Source organism: Metopolophium dirhodum, chromosome 3 (genome assembly GCF_019925205.1).
Source record: "Metopolophium dirhodum isolate CAU chromosome 3, ASM1992520v1, whole genome shotgun sequence".
Lineage (NCBI taxonomy): Eukaryota > Metazoa > Arthropoda > Insecta > Hemiptera > Aphididae > Metopolophium > Metopolophium dirhodum.
Window position 1 is genome coordinate 37043708 of NC_083562.1, and position 17748 is coordinate 37061455.

The 17748-nt window shown below is 32.3% G+C and overlaps 3 protein-coding genes and 1 long non-coding RNA gene across 4 annotated transcripts; 1 reads left to right on the forward strand and 3 right to left on the reverse strand.

The window, feature by feature from the left end:
- The first annotated feature begins 1769 nt into the window (after window positions 1–1769).
- Window positions 1770–2504, forward strand: LOC132942105 (uncharacterized). Its single transcript, XM_061010414.1, has one exon. The coding sequence runs from the start codon at window positions 1785–1787 to the stop codon at window positions 2448–2450; it is 666 nt and encodes a 221-aa protein (XP_060866397.1). The 5' UTR covers window positions 1770–1784; the 3' UTR covers window positions 2451–2504.
- Window positions 2505–7396: 4892 nt separating this feature from the next.
- Window positions 7397–9347, reverse strand: LOC132940828 (uncharacterized). Its single transcript, XR_009664104.1, has 3 exons — window positions 9244–9347; window positions 7592–7668; window positions 7397–7512 (listed from the first exon to the last, which is right to left on the reverse strand). It is a non-coding gene; the product is annotated as an uncharacterized LOC132940828 (long non-coding RNA).
- A 555-nt stretch (window positions 9348–9902) lies between these two features.
- Window positions 9903–11741, reverse strand: LOC132940678 (52 kDa repressor of the inhibitor of the protein kinase-like). The gene is made up of 3 exons (XM_061008386.1): window positions 11453–11741; window positions 10396–11361; window positions 9903–10297 (listed from the first exon to the last, which is right to left on the reverse strand). Exons 1-3 carry the CDS (start codon window positions 11739–11741, stop codon window positions 9903–9905), a joined length of 1650 nt encoding a protein of 549 aa, XP_060864369.1.
- Window positions 11742–13392: 1651 nt separating this feature from the next.
- On the reverse strand, window positions 13393–14135 carry LOC132941596 (histone H1A, sperm-like). Its single transcript, XM_061009719.1, has one exon. It carries the CDS (start codon window positions 14074–14076, stop codon window positions 13471–13473), a length of 606 nt encoding a protein of 201 aa, XP_060865702.1. The 5' UTR covers window positions 14077–14135; the 3' UTR covers window positions 13393–13470.
- Window positions 14136–17748: the final 3613 nt, after the last annotated feature.

The following is a 17748-nucleotide window of genomic DNA, read 5'->3' on the forward strand; positions in this document are numbered from 1 at the left end:
GGAAAAGACGGGGGTTGATTAATTTCGTAGGGTCAGCAATGAAAACATTATTCGGAGTATGCGATGATGATTGTGCAAGGGAGTCAATAGAGGAAATAAATAAAATAGAAAAAACTAACGAACGTATGTTACATGTACTTAAAGATCAGACCACGGTAGTTAAGTCCGCAGTGAAAGGTATAAGTTCAACGTCAGGGGAAATGAATAAATTATATGAGGAATTGGTAGATAAACAGGGAACTCTTTCGACAAAAATCGGAGAACTAGTGAATAAAACAAATACACTTGAAACGTTAGTTTTGTCTAATAGAATACACAGTATATTCACAGCATTAATTGCGCAATATTCGTATGAGACAACAACGATAAATTCGGTAATTTCAGCAGCAAGGACGGGAGTATTGCATCCTAGCTTAATGACACCACGCGAGTTAGCAAATCATTTAACGCAAATTAAATTAAAATTACCAATTAATTTGAATTTACCTATGGGCACTAACCCAAACGAAATATACGAATTGAGTAAAATCACTAAAATGGCAGTATTCTATAGTGAGAATCAAATAGTTTTTGTAATTAAAATACCACTGGTAACGGAGTTAGAACTAACATTATATAGAATATTACCAATACCACAACCTGTAAAAACAATGATAAACGGAGTATTGGATAAAAATCATAGTATTATTCTTAAACCAGAATTCCAATATGTAGGAATTACGAAAAATCGTGAACAATATACAACTTTCACTGAAACACAACTATTGCATTGCACTGAGACAGAAATTTTTACGATATGTCCGGAGTTTTCACCTGTTGTTCATTCAAATATTAGAAACCCATGCGAAATATCATTATTTAAAAACCCAGATATATTACCAGAAACATGTGAAACAGGAGTATTAATTTTGACGAAAGATATTTTTTATAAGTTGAGGTACGCAAATACGTGGATATACACGAGTAGAGGCGAAACATTGACTATTGCATGTCAAGGGAATACGGAACCGTATATACAAAAGATAAAAAATCAAGGGTTGATTACCCTAACGACAGATTGTAGGGCATACGGAAACAATATAATTTTGAATCCAACGCAGTATATAAAATCTAAATATTATGTAAATTTTATTCCACAAATAGGATCAGGAAATTTAGTATTCACGATTCCTAATAAAATAAAAAATATAAACCTACCTAGATTAGTAATTAGGGAAGATAATCACAAATTAGAACAGATTCACGAAATGGCACATTCGCTTGACGAGGTACAAAACATGATAGATAGTGAAATAGAAAAACAATCGGGACAGGACGTAATAAACGATAGACGCAACTATTTGTTGTATGTAACCATAGGATTATTAGTATTTTCATTAATGTTAATATTTGTAATATATATAACATATAAATGTAAACTAACGTCGTTAAGACAACCACGGTATGAAATGGTACGAATGGGAAAAAGTAAGTCCTATGCGGAAACCGCAAGTAATACAGCTAAAGGTGTTATTCAAGTAGAACAAGAACAAAGCAAAGGAAAAAGCGTATTACCGCAAATAAAATAAAAATATAATTAATACATAATAAAATATTATAATATGTAAGTTTAAATATTAATATAATATAAATTAATTAATAATCGATAATACTAGAATCATTATAAGGATAAGTATATATATAAAAAAAAAAAAAATATATAAATAAATAAATGTTAAAATATAATATAGATATTGAAATTTAATAATAAATTTTGAAATAGAAGGGAAGTCAAATTCGTCATCATGGATTTTGAGTTCACCATGATGAATAGAACGAGTATAGTGGTAATATCCGGAGCCATTTCGAACAGCCTGAACAAGTGCAAAGTTCGAAAGCTAGAAGGGAGACCGCTACTTTTGCCACTTCATGAACGAGTAAGAGAAATGAAAGTTCATGAATTACTGTTGGCCAAAAAGGAGATCAAGCGGATTCTAAAATGTAAACAGGTACTACAGGAGGCATGTTTAACGCAACTTGAGAAAAGTGTGAATTCTAGTCTGAATAATTTAAAACCAGATTACATTGAAAGGTATATTTCGAATGGAGATAAGTTAAACGTAATAGTAGTGTGGAATGGGCATTCTGATAGAAACATTTTACAAAGGATGGGTATAGATAAATATGAAATTTTGAATATAACCTGTTATGATGAACACCTTACAAAAGAATTTACAGTTAAATTAGAGAAGCTAAGAACAAAAGAAATTATATTTAGATATGAAATAGGTTCATTTGAAAAAAATGGTAGAATGTTAAATTTGGAGGAAACTCACAGTATAATGTGTTCGAAAAAACATAGAATGACTTACGCTCACGACCCGAAAATGGACGTGAGGTTCACAAAATGTATATTCAATATGGTTTTGAGGAAACAAGGATACACAAATTTGATAAAATATTTTAATTAATGAAATAATTGGAAATTAAAAGTTTTAAATATTTTTTTTTTGTAAAATGGTCAATCTCACAAAATAGTAGAATTAGATTAATGAAAAAAAAAAAAAAAAAAAAAAAAATATTATATATAACAATATGAGGGTAATTTTGTAATAAGTATGTTATAGTAATTTAAATTATTTTAATTACAGAGGAAGAAATAGGAATTGAAATTAGGTGGGGGAATGACATTATGACGGTGGATCAATAGAATTTAAATTATGATCGGTGGAATAATGTCATGTCCCATGTAAAAAAAAAATCTACAAAATAGAAAATAGAAATCGATTCGGATAAAATTCGGATTGGAATGTAATACTGTGCCAAGTAATTTAATAGAAAAAATAAGATTTGATTAGTGGTACAATATTATATTCCGTGCGAGATAAAATCTTCAGAAAAAATATAGGCATTTGATCAATTGGTGATACATTTAATAGTTGTGAATATAATGGAACTTTGAATGGATCATACAATCGATCAAATGGATTTAACAAATCTCAATAAGATAAGGAAAGAATAAATAAAGATAAAATCATTTTAATGCTGGTCTACACCACAAACACAACTTTGATTAAATAGTATGTTTGAGTGATAGATCCGCAGTAAATAAGATAAATACAAACGATATTGTAGAAAGTGAAAAAAAAAAATTAATTAAATTAACAATCTAATATTAGATATAAAGAATTTTGAAATATTTAAATGGAAGGTATATATATACAATGGAAAAAAAAAAATTAGATATATACGCATAAGAAATAGAAAATATGGGGGAAATAAAGGTAAAATATAGAACTAAGGTAAAAAGAAAAAGGATATATATATGATATTAAATTTATTAACTAATATTGTTAACACGGTGTTGGAAATGAAATACATAAGAAAGTATATATATATTATATAAACAAAAAGAAAATATTGTAATAACTTTAAGCATTGATATCATAAAAACTAACACTAAAATAAGTGAAATTGTGGAAAAAAAAAAAAAAAAAAAAAAAACTATATGTTATTATTATAAACTAACATAGATAATAATTAATGATATATTGTAATACTAATTGTAATCTAACAAGAATTAACAAATGATAAATGAATTGTTTAATTGTACTTAATGTTGAAAATCAATGTAACAAAAATATATTGTGGATTGTACGTATATTTTTGAAAACAATAAGAGAATATTTCGAAATAATGTAACCAAAATATGTAATTGTAAAATGATAATTATTGTAAACATGATTGTAATTGTAACAAATAACTTATGAATGTAAAATTGTAAATTAGGGAAGGTGCTTGTACTGAAATTTAGAAATAAGCCACATTTTAATGTTAGAACAGTAAAATATGACTTTAAGAGGGGAGGTGTAACGAACCCCCTAATACGCATAATGTATTATTGTGCTCGTTTCGCCTTCGGCCACATTTGGCAACATAAAGATTAGATAAATATCAGCACGTAGAAATTCGGCTAAAATAAATCAAAGTCATATATCCAATTAGAAAGCCTATGGAAATATAACAAGAGGGCAATACGGTCTTTTGCATTTTAATAAGTCTTACAACCTCGCTTTAATCATAAATGTATGAATATAATATTTAGAATTTGCTTACGAACTATACATATATATATATATATATATATAATGCACAGTATCTAAATATTGTCGGATAGCGTATACCATATACGGCAAAACATGATAACGAAATAAAACGGACACGACTCTCCGATTAACCAGGCGTGGGAATGTAAACAGCATCCTGTGAAATCCACGGAGTTATCGATAGACTAGGGGGGAAGTAGAAGAGCAGGAGGCCCTATAAAACCAGACCCGAAACGGCCTGTAGATTAGACGTGTAGCACCATAGTACAGGCGAGCACCTTCACGCACGGCAACATAATAAATTCTCAAATTGTACTTAGAACAATTTTCAATAAAAAACCTAAATAACTTACATCAGTCTTATTATTCAACTCTACCTGAAGAACTCCTCATCCATCAGTCTTGCTACCTGCAACTTTATGAGCTAGGCAGTTAACTCAACTCCTAGACCATAACACTACTATTTTGATAGATTACGTTTATCACTTTCAGTAAATTCAATCAAAATTAAATGATATATTTCATTATTTAAAACTGAAAATTTTTTGACATGCGAGCTCATACATTATACCTAAATTCCATATGATAATATTGCAGCAGTATAATATAATAATAGTGAGGGCGACTCGAAACTTATAGATATGCCTAAGCATAATAAAAAAATTTACGTATTTGGCATAGTATTATTATAGGTACCTAACTAACTAAACTATAGAGAAAAATAATAATAATGAAGATTTTCAAGAAGAAAAATTCGATACGCATCGATATGGAATAATTACGTACCGGCTCGTATCGAAGTCTGAGTCCGATACTGGTCCGGTACGTGTAGCTTGTATATTGCACATGTAACTTCTTGAACGCTCTTGAACTCATATTTCTTCCTTGAAAATCTTGATACTTATCACGTACGAACTACGACCAGTGAAAACATCCTGTGGGTCCCGAGTGATGGCGATCGGATGTCCCAACACCACAGCATACGGGAAACGTCTTGGCCCAATAATTCTGACACGGTTAGAAACAGGGCAAGGTGAATGAGCCGAGCGGCGAGCAGCACGATACGTGTGACACAGAGTCACAACAGGCTAATGACCTTAGTAGTTGAAGCCTTTACTGTGATAAAAATAAAAAAACAAAGTCACAAACACGGTCGGCAGCATGAATATTGGACACGTACTGTAGTATGCTCGTCGACACTACACGGGTTACCTACCATAATTCGGCATTAACACGGTTAACGACTCGAACAGGTCGGCGACGTGGACACGTGTAATGGTGAATGCACTTCGATCTTCGACGGACGACGACGGTTAGTAATAACGTGCCGTTCGTCGACATACGCAGAATCGACAAATGCACAATGGGCGGTTGGCGACGAGGTTAACGTCGACGATCGCGTAACGCATAAAAAAAACACGTGGTCGATACACGGCAATACATGGAGTTACGGCAGCTCGCGATAAAATGGTGACACACAAAAAATCGGCATCAACGTAAACGCATTTTGAATCATTATCGCGTGCGGCGTACGGTATTTCTATCAACCGTACTTACAGAACGAAACAGAGTGAACGACCACCGATTTCAGCACCAAACTTGAGCAGTAAGCACACATGGTAAAAAGTAACAACAACGGTATGCAACTCAAAATGGTGGTCAGCCGTCGGCGGAGGAGCGAGAACCTGTGTAGTGTGTCCGGTACGTAAGACGTTACGGACAAAGTGTGTTTGGACAAGAATCATAACGACGGACGACAAATAAGAGGGGAGCAAGCACAAAGTCTAAGCCACGATGTGGTAACGACATCCATTGGCTGTTCGGTGTTCAACGGCGTACGGACGCAGAAAGCGGAGACCGTAAACCACGGTTTAAGTTCTTAAACCATAGAGCCGTAACCACCTCGTCGCGCTACAATCACCTGATGCTTGTTTTGGCGCGGAATGTGCCACCAGTTTAAAAAATCACTTACGTGAACAATGGGAATATATAGGCACTCAACGAAATAACCAATTAAATACAAATGCTCACCTTATTAAATCATAACAATACTTGGTTTGATCAAATTCCAATCTGTTTCATTTTCCATAAAAACGCAGACATCTCAAATTAAAGACCTATGTATAATTTTCGATACAAAACTATTGTTTAACTTACGTGGTACGTATTCTTGAAATTAAAAAAACTCACTTTCTGTCTATGGTATATTGGTATGAACTATGATTAATAGAAACTGATAACTGTGTACATTTTAATGACCCTACTACTTTTTAAAGCCTTTACACTTACTTTAATTGTACTCATCTAGAGTATCGAGTATGCCTGTATTATTTTGGGAGACAGGGGTGTTAACTGATTACAAACAAGTTGAAGACGTATAAATTTACTTTCTCCGTTTTATTCATATAAATTCAATTTATTTAGACTGTCTCACTTTGGTTACAATTACAATCATATTCTTTAAATATTAAAAGATAGAAAAAGGTATTCTTATACCATGTTTCTAGTTAAATTGTTAAATAAAGAGATTGATGATTGATAATTCATTCATACTTGGCCTCATATCATTTAAAATAAACCATCATAATAAAGACAACAAAGAATTTATCCTCATTCCAAAACACTCAAAAAAAATATATGGCACTACACCTACACTAACATACCCTTTGAAATGTTATTATCAGCCGTGAATATCTCAAGTAATACAATTTGTTATATAACTTGTATCGATAACATATTGTGAATCGTATAATATTTGTAATTTAATATCATAATTTATAATATTTTAACTAAATAAGTTGATTATCAAATACCTATATATATAAAAAAAATGTTTTCTTCCTTATTATTATTAACTAATATCAAGTTACATAGTTATACTATTGATTCATTATTGATTATTATATATAACTATTTTAATGTACATTTGTGTATATGAAACCATACTTTTAACTTTTAGCATTGTTATTAATTAACTGTCAATTAGGCTACCGCCTATTAGGTATTAAATTAATGAATTAAAGTACAGTAAAATAGGTATAAAATTGTATTCACTTTTATGCTTAATTCTGTAACAATATTTACTGTAGATTGTAAACTCTGTGCTTTGTCTGAAATAAAATTAACAAACTTCATAAATTGATAATTTCAAACTAATTAAAATCAAAATTACAAACAATCAACAATGTATCTAGACATTCTAGATACGACACAAAATTAATATACCTATGTATTATTTAATATTATCAATAAATTATCAATTGGTATAAATGTATAATGAATCATTTAGATTCACTTCCTTTAGAATTCTGTTTAGCTGGTGATTGAGATGGAAATAGCTTCTTTTTAATATAAATAGTTTTTGTGTTGGGTGTTTTGAAGTCAGATGAAATTATAAATGTTGACAGTGACATGCTCAGCATTTGATCTATTTGATAATAATGATCTTTAGAAAGTTTAAAATTATTTTAAAATTTAAATTAAATCAGTGTAAACATTATACTTACTATGCAGAGGACTATTATTAATACTTATGTTGTCAACATATATCATTTTAGACTTTATATAGGACCTTTGGAATCACCTGAAAATATAATTGAATTCATTAATTAAACCACGATGTAGAGAAGAGAAGGTGATAACACTCCGCGAAAAAAGTGGCACAATTTTTGACGGCACAAATTTAGTTAACATGAATACCGCTAGTAATACCACATTACTCGAAGGCCGGTAATATTAATTATTTTCTATTATGGTGCATTAAATATAGACCAAACTAATGTATTGTATATTTGTATGAATATATTCAAGAATTCAATAAAATAAACATAATATAGAGGTAGACTTCCAGTCATAACAAATAGTATTTAAAATAGAAATCCCTTCCCAATATTGTTCAAAATGTATTAGAATTATTGTAAGAACTATGACTGTCCATTTAAATGTCTACTATTGACTGTTTAGTTACCAAACAATAAATATTATATTAAGTTTTAAAATATTATTTTAAAAGTTTAATAGGTAAATTAAGCATTTATTTAGCATTTTTAATTATTTAAATAATTCAAAATGCTAAATAAATTCTATGTACCAGGCTGTAAGACAGGATACGCTAGTGGAAGTGAAGGAAAAAATATTTCATTGTTTAGAGCTCCAAAGCTACTGTGACCATATTAAAGACAAAAAAATATTTACATGATTTTTTATAAATTTTAGGAAGGTAATTACTAAATAGCATTACTCCACAATAATATATTATTATTTGGTACCTAATAATAATTTATACACTTAGATAAATTATTTGTACATAAAATCATTTTAAGTAATTTTCAAGATACTGATACTAATACTTTAAATTTAAATATTATAATTATTAGGTAATAAACAATATTTTTATAACTTTTATCTTGATGTAAGTTAAATTATAATTAATAAATAACTATTAGGTACATATTAAGTAAATCAAATTTTAATCTCTTATAAAATGTATTATATATTAATTTATCTTTATTACAAAAATTCCTATAGGCTATAACATATTTAATTTTAAGTTTTATGTTTTTATAATATGAATGGGATATAATTATAATTTTAATTAAATAACACATTTGTTTATTTTAGTAAATCTAAATTACTATTTATATTAACATAATTTGTAAAAAATACTACCCAAATAAGGATATTATTTATAAGTCACAACACATAACACTCAGGGGTTAAAGTGAGGGGGGATGCAGGAGGATTCAGTCAACCCTACCTCTGATGACGGTTAAAAAGCGTCCCATTTAACAAATTAGGATTTTATACATTAGGCATTATACATAAAATTATAAATGGAAGGCTTAAAAGTTAAAACTATATGGAGACATTAGTGCCCTCTGGAATTTTTCCGACTTTAAACCCTAAGAAAACAAAACAATTTATCAAAACGGTCCAAGTTGTAACTACTTCTTCAATATTATGTGATATTTACCTACCTATATGTATATTATTTTATGTATTATACTTAGGCACATTACCTATTATTATTAATGTAATAGTGTTTTAGATATATTTAAATATTTTTAAGAGAAGGTACCAAAAACGAATATTAGGTAAATATTGAATCAAAAGTAAATATAAAGAAGTAATTATATATAAATAGATTTGAGTTACTTACAATATATAGAAATTATTACATTTGTAATGGTCTGTATTCTGTTATCTGCAATTTTGCTACCTATAATTTTCCATTGTCAACTTCTAGGCAGTTGAATAAAGTATGTCATAAGGCAATAAATGATTTGCAAAATGAATACCATACGTTAAAATTATCTTATTGAAATACCAATAAATAAACGTAGGTACATACAGGTATTTTCCATCATAAATACAATATTTATAATATTTTCAATTCATTGCAATAAAACACAATACACGTGTGTCCAAAATATATACCTAGTGTCTAATGTAATATTATTCAAACACCCGGCCTTCGAAGCTTGTGGTGCTACCGGTGGATATTATTTAAACTACAAATTTGCCGTCGAAAACTAAGCCACTTTTTTTCTCCTGGCCAAATCGAGTGTTATCACCTTCTCTCAGGGGCGGATCTTGGATATTTTGATAGGGGGGGGGGGGGGCACATATAAATTATATAATGATTCTTTGATGATATAATTAATAATACATACTCTTATTTTTAAACAAAATTGGTAATAATAATAATAATGTTGATTAGGTACATAATATCACATACCATATAATAATATTTTATACATATATGTAGTCATTAATAAGTAAATAAGTAAAAATATTTTTATAGGTTCTCATATTGCCTCATAGGTCGAATTGAAGTTTTCGTTTATGTTTTTTAGCAAACACATCTAGTACTTCTCCTGGTTTTACTTGAATATTTTTATTTATATGCAACATTGCTAAGCCGTTAAGTCTTTCCTGGCTCATTGTCGATCGTAGGTAAGTTTTAATTCTTTTTAAAGAACTAAATGACCTTTCAGCACTTGCTGTTGTTATAGGTATCACACTAAGAATTGTTAAAAGACATTTAATGTTAGGAAACATAGATGCATATTTAAAAGCTTCCATTGAAGAATCAGCCTTTTCTGGTTTATTTTTCCAAAATTGTTTCCATAAATTTAACTCACCGCGTAGTGCTTCAATACTATGAGGTAAATCTGCTTCATATGTCTTGGCCGCATTCAATATTTTATCGTCTGAAGTTTCATAAGTAAAATAATATTTAGGAATAATTAATTTTAAATTAGTAATAACTGAATCATTATTTTCATTAAAACGTGATTTTAGTTCTGACATAAGATAATCCAAATAAGGTAGAAAATAGTTAACGTGGTAGAATTCAGATAAATCAGTTGATTCGGGCTGAGCGTTTGCACGATGACATTGTTTTTTGTTACTCTTGGAATCCTTATATCAACGTCCATTTTTACTGCAATTATTCTTGTTTCTTCAAAAATGTTTTTAAATTCCGTTTTTGAATTTTCTCTTATTGTAGTTAATACATTTTTAACATTGTTGATCATTTCTATCGATTGTGTATAGTCAATATTAATACTCTGTAACAGCATTGAAAGTGGAAGTGTTATGGCTAAAAATTTCGTTAATATTTTTAAGGAAATCAAAAATTCAAATTTACAAATAGCTGCAGATAGAGATTGTGCATTGCTTCCTGTATGGTTTCTAAGGCTTAATTCGTCTAATGTAACTATTATAGCTGGTAATATTTCCAAAAAATGTAAAATTCCATCATGTCTTTCGACCCAACGTGTTTCACACAACTTTTTAGCTTTTACTGCTTTTTGATGTGGAAAAAGTTCTGTAATTTTTTCACTCAAAAGTTGAGTTCTTAAAGCAGATTCCCTTAAGAAGTTATAAATATTTGTTATTATTCCGACTGTGTTGCGAATTGAAGGTACAGTGCTTGCTTTACTGAGCACTAAATTTAATCTGTGGTTGGCACAGTGAGTATAAAATGCAAGAGGCTGTAAACTTGCAATTCGAGATTGTACTCCTTTAAACGCACCGCTCATATTCGCGGCACCATCATATCCTTGTCCTCGAAGCAGAGCAAGATCTAAATTTTTTTCTTTTAATATTTGTATAATGGTGTCAGCTAAATATTCACCAGTTACATGTTCAACCTTTGTGAATCCAAGAAAATGTTCCCGTATTGAGCATGTGTCCGAATCAAAATACCGAACACAAAATGAAAATTGTTCAGAAATACTTACGTCAGTCGTCTCATCAGCTAAAATAGGTACTATAACATTTTGAAATATGAACTTTTTGAATTATTTTATCACTTATAACATTTCCGCAGCAATCAATTAAATCATTTTGCGTCGTCTTACTAATATAGGTAGTATTTTTTGTTGCAGATTTGAAATGCTCTTTTAGAATTTGATCTCCAGCATTAATACGAAATTTTAATAAAGCCTTAAAATTTCCTTTTTGATTTTTGATATCGTCATCAACAGAATTTATAGAACCATCATCTCTATGACCGCGTAAGGATATATTTTGTAGGCCACAAAATAGTATGGTTTCAATAATAGGGATTAATTTTTGCCTATTTTGTTCAACTTTACGTGTCATAGCAGTGTCTAATGTTGTTTCTATATTTTGTATTTTTCCATTCATAACACTTATGAAATTATCAGATTTAAAAACACAATTCTTATGGTAGTCATTATTTTGATGGGCCTTAAAATTTTCTTTTGCTTTTTTGTAAAGATATAATGGTATTGTAACTAATTTTCCTAGTTTTACACGACTACGACCTCCCTCATCGCTTCCAAAAAAACACATATTCTACAAAAAGCTCCTCCGAGTTTTTGGCTATAAGACAACCAGGGATACTCATTTATCCAGTGAAGTTTAAAGGAACGATTTTTATCTCCTTGAGAAATTAGAGGAAAAATAAAATTTTCATGTGGAATCCACGGATCACGTAGAATATCATAAAGTTCGCCGTCTTTTATTTTATTAAATTTAAAACCTACATAGTTGCCAATATCTCTTGTATTTGAAATTTCAGTAGCAGTGGAATGAATTGAGTTGGATTGATCGTCTTCATTTTGGGGCATAATTTCATTTTCAGACTTTTTGTGTACAATATTATCATCTAATTTTGTTTTTTTTAAAAAACGTTAATATATTTGTATTCTGACGTTTCTTCTCCATGATTTGGATTTATACGTATTATAAGTTTTAATCCCAAATAAAAATAAATCTAAAAAATACAAATAAAGTTCTATTAAAGAATGTATGAAAGAAAATTACAATTTGGTTAAGCTATTTTTAAATTAATAACTCGATAGTTTTCTATAGGTATGATTAACGATTAGCAGCCGACAATGACGAGCGTACACGCAGTTAATTTTAAAAAATAGAAATAAACTACCCAATATATTAATATATTTACCGTATGGACGACGCTGCCTGTCGTCCAAAACTTGAATACATATAAGATGTATAAGCGTCAATAGACAATAAATATAAACATATAATGAAATTAAAAATATAAACTTACATTTAGCGTTGAAGCGTAGCCCTTCGTCTGTAGCAATTTCACAATTACACTATTATTTTATAAAAATTATAGTGTTATAACTTATAACAGTGCTGTGTGCTTGTGTGCAGTACGGCCAGTACGAAATTAAATAATTGTAAGTACCTATACCACGTCGTTGTCACGGCGTCGCAGCGGTGTCGCGCGTTAAGATAACGCAAGACGTGTGCTCCGGGCCTAATGGTTATCAATAGAGATCGATAAGATACTAAGCTGTAACTCCTTTTATCAGTTTAAATGTACCTAATTAATGATTTTACTAGTAGGTAAAAGGTAGTATTATTTTTATTTACAACTGTATTTTTATTTATATGATACTCGTAGTAACATAAAAAAAATGTTGATAGAAAATTGACAGGGGGGCACGTGCCCCTGTGCCCCTCCCCTGGATCCGCCACTGCCTTCTCTTCTCTACATCGTGAATTAAACAATAAAAACAATAATCCAAGGTGTATACTGTATTGCTATCAACACACCTTGCAATAATCATAAAAAAAGTTAATAATTGTATTATACTTAAAACTATATTTTATTTCATAATTTTTCTAATACAATAATAATCATCAATAATGTGTGTTGGCAATCATAGTAGTTTGAAACTTAGTTGCGCCGCAACACTTCAGATATTTGAAGATTAACAATTTTAAAAAATTTGAGATAATCGGATACTATGAAAATAATATATAACAAAAAATGGGTATTGATTTAAATTTGTGGTCCTGATAAGGACCTTTTTAAAGGGTACGGGCATTTATCGTTTAAATATTTACATTTTCGTCATAATATGCACAATGTCTATTACTTTTTCTTAGGCGACTTCATTTGTTTCACAGCAGTTGTTTTCTTTACATTCGGCGGTTTAGGTGCCGCGACAGCCTTCTTCGCCTTAATTAGCGATTTCTTTGGCTTGGCAGCAGGCTCGGTGACATTGGAAGCTTTCTTCGCGGGCAACTTCCTCTTTTTTGGAGTACCGGCGGCCGAGACTTGGGCTAGTTTCTTACTTGCTACGGCCTTCTTTTTGCTAGCAACGGAACTCGGTTTCTTGGCGACGGCCGGTTCCTTCTTTTTTACCTCAACTGGAAGTTTGAAGTGGCCCATGGCGCCTATACCATTGGTCTGCAACAGTGATCCTTTGATCACGGCGGCCTTCAAGAACTTGCGGATGAACGGCGCGAGCTTAGTGGGGTCCACCTTGTAGTTGTTGGACATGTATTTCTTGATGGCCGGCAGCGATGAACCTTTCTTCTCTTTCAGCTCAGAAATAGCCGCGATCACCATTACAGCTGTAGACGGATGAGCAGGTGCGGTCGTCGACTTTGTGCCGGGAGTCTTGGTTTTTTTCTTGAGCGGAGATGAAGCGACCGGAGCAACCGTCGTGGTTTGAACTGATTCCGTTGAAGCCATTATTGTTTTATGTATATTTTATTATAATGCACTGACGAAAATGTTTGATGAACTAGAGAGCAATTGCAAACACGTTGATGGATTCCATCCTCCTTCGGTAGAACGGCTCTCGCCTATTTAACTATTCCAGGCTGTTTGCCTTTGCTAGTCGCAGGATGTTTAATTGATTTGGTTGGTTGGGGTTTTTTTTTTTTTTTTTATATATTTTAGTTGCTTGCCCATAGTTTTGCTCTAGGGCGTTGTGTGTATCTTAAGTCAGGTGGTGGGGGGATGATCTGACCTATGCTTCTGAGGTGATTATACTGAGACTTTGAGCATCGGTAAAACACTGCTGCAGCATTCTTTTTGATGGTGTTCCTGACAGTGTCAAAACCAGCTGTGTTTAGGAGAACTGAGTTTAGTACTATGGTCGGTTGACCCAGGATGGTTCTGATACCTATAGTTCGGACCGCTTCAATTTTCTTCCAAGAGGATTTACAGATGAATGGTGCCCATGATGCACCAGCATAGGTTAAAATTGGTTGTATGTACATTTTGAAGAGGTTTAGTCTCGTCCTAGCTGGGATTGGGCATTTTTTGTTGAGCACTGGGTAGAGGGATCCTCGAATTTTGGTTGCTTTTTTGACTATCGTTTCGGCATGATTGGTGAAGCTGAGCTTGTGATCAATTGTAATTCCGAGGTATTTCACATTGTTTGACCAAGAGATTTCGATGTTGTTTACTTCAAGTTTGATGTTCAGTTTTTGTGTACGACCAAAGAGTATTGCAGTGGTTTTTCCCTCGTTTATTCGGAGGCGCCACTTTTTGAACCACTCTGAGGCTGTGTTTATTTGGCGTTGGAGTTGGAGTGTTGCGTATCTCGCATTATGATTGGCGCAGTAGAACATAGTGTCATCTGCAAACAGCGATACATGGGCTTTTGGCTCTGTGGGCATGTCATTTGTGTAAATGTTGAACAACGTAGGGGAGAGACACGAGCCTTGTGGTACGCCTGCCCTTGCTACTCTTAGCGATGAGTTTTGGCTTTCTATTTTGACGGAAAAAGTTCGATCTGATAGGAAGGACTCAATTATTTTGATGAGTTGCAAAGGGATGTTCATTTCCATCATTTTGTGAAGAAGCCCATCATGCCATACGCAGTCAAAAGCTTTTTCGACATCGAGGAAAACTGCGGCTGTTTGTATGCCCTGGTTAAGGTAAGCGCTAATTTGATCGATGAGTTTGGTTAATTGGAGTGTTGTGGAGTGGTTCTGACGGAAGGCAAATTGTTCATCTCTTATTTTACCAGCCAGTGAATTTTGTAGGTGAAAGAGAATTGAACGCTCGTAGATTTTTGATAAGGATGAGAGGAGAGCTATAGGTCTATAGCTTTCCGGTAGTTGGAGGTTTTTGCCGGGTTTTGGGATTGATATTATATGAGAAAGTTTCCATATATTAGGAAAGTAGCAAAGTTGGAAACAGCTATTGATGATTTTTGTCAGTTGTAATATTTTGTTTTTAGGCAAAGATTTTAGGGCTGTGTTTGTTATTTGGTCCCATCCAGGTGCTTTGTTCTTTGCGAGCATATCGATTTGTTTTTGGATTGTACCCGGAGTAGTGAAGATGGATGAACTATTTGTGACTGATTTATGGAGCGTTGAGATACTAGCTACTACTTCCGGGAGATTTGGTCCATGAATAGTAGTGAACTGTCGTTCGAGGGAGTCTGCAAAGATTTCTGTTTTCTCTTGAGCTGAGTACACTAAACCGCTGGGACCTAAGATAGGATGGATGGCTGATTTCTTTCTTAATAAGCTTCTGTTTAGTTTGTATATTGATTTTTCGTTTTGATTTAAGGAGTTCAGATATTTGTCCCATTCATCTTGTCTATGGGTCTGGAGCATGAGTCTTATACATAGTATTTTAGAGTTTAGTAACCTTTTTGTCTGAGGGTCACGAGTCCGTTGCCATTCTCTGCGTAGGCGGTTTTTGGCGCAGATTTCTAGTTGAATTTCAGTAGGAATGATTGTTTGGTGCTTTTTAGAATTTCGGACGTAAGAGCTATTATCTAGCGCAGAATGAATAGAGTTTGTGAAGTTTTCGATGGTGCTGTCAATGCTTTGTTTGGTGTTCGTAGAGGGATTGACATTGGCTTTTTCTGCATTAAGAATGTGATAGAATTTTTTCCAATTGATGGAAAGGTTTGGTGATGGAGGAAAGGTTTTAATTGGTGAGTCAGATAGCTCTAGTAGAATTGGATTATGATCCGATGAAAGTTCATTAAGGTTTGTGATTTGGATTAATGAAGGTGCGGGTTATGGCAATGTCAAGTACATCTGGTCTGTACTTGTTTGAGTTTGGAAAATGGGTTGGCGTGTCCGGTGCAATAATTGAGTAGTTGTTTTGCTGCAGGTGATTGTATAATATTATTCCTGCAGAGTTAGTTTTACGACTGTTCCAGAGTGGGTGCTTAGAGTTTAAGTCACCAGCAATTATGAAATTGTCTGCACTGTTTATGAGAAGGTCCAAGTCTGAGGGGTCCAAGGTAGACGAGGGAGATTTGTAGACCGAGGAAACAAGCAAGCTTTCGTTATTGATTTTAATTACAATGGAAGTAGATTGGAGTTTAGTATTTGTTTGAATTGATTGATGAATAATATTACGATGAATTAAAATAGCTGTGCCGCCATGGGCTTTAGAGCCCGGCCTTAACGGCAGGTCGTTTCTGTAGGTAAAATAGTTTGGGATTTTGAGGGATAGGTTTGGTTTTAGGTGTGTTTCACCGATTAAAATAACATCAAGTTTGATTGAAGATGCTAGTGCACTGAGTTCGTTTATTCGTTTTGAAATGCCATTGGCGTTCCAATGTAAAATTTTAAGATTTGTGTTCATTTTTGTTTACCGAAGAGGGCCAAGAAGGATTTTATTGTGGATAACAGCATTTCTTTAGGGTCATTTGTTGTAGATATGACCGTGAGGAGATCAGTTAGCAGGGCTAAAATTTGTTCATTGCTGATAATTTCCTTGGATTTGGTTGCTGTAGCGTAATCCATTTTTGTGAGATCTGTGTTGTTTAGTTGCGTGACTGGAGCTGGAAAGGTTGGCATTGGACGTTTAGTGGATATTTGGGCAGACTTAGCGATTATGGATTCCATCACAAAAAACAGTGTTATTTAATGATAACAACGTACCAAGTAGTAAACAAATTACAACCAAGTTTGTTCACTTGGTTATGACCGCCCTCAGGTTTTTTGTTATTTTCCTATCTCTAAAATGCTTTTATTGATCAATACTCAACTTTTTCGAATCTTCATTCTATTCTAAACGTTACGGTTCATTAGGTCTGACTCAAGAAGCTGTTGCTTGCAAAATATAAGTAGTTGTCTCAGCAAATCCTCGTGATTTATTGTACATGCTTGTTGTTTCTATTTTACGAGGAAAACGATTTCATAAGCATACAATCTATTAAGTCCATAAGTCATTAAGAGTTTTCTGACAATCTGGTGAAATCCGTATAAAATTTGATCAAAACCTAGCCGAACTGGGCTCATTGAAAATGGGGTGTTTGTAGTCTTTTAAAGTGAACGCTATCAACGACCAAATGGTACCAATACTATAAAATTTGTATTGTCTTCATTGGATCTAAATACGAGTAATAAATTATATTTTTTCATTATAATCATTAATATATTT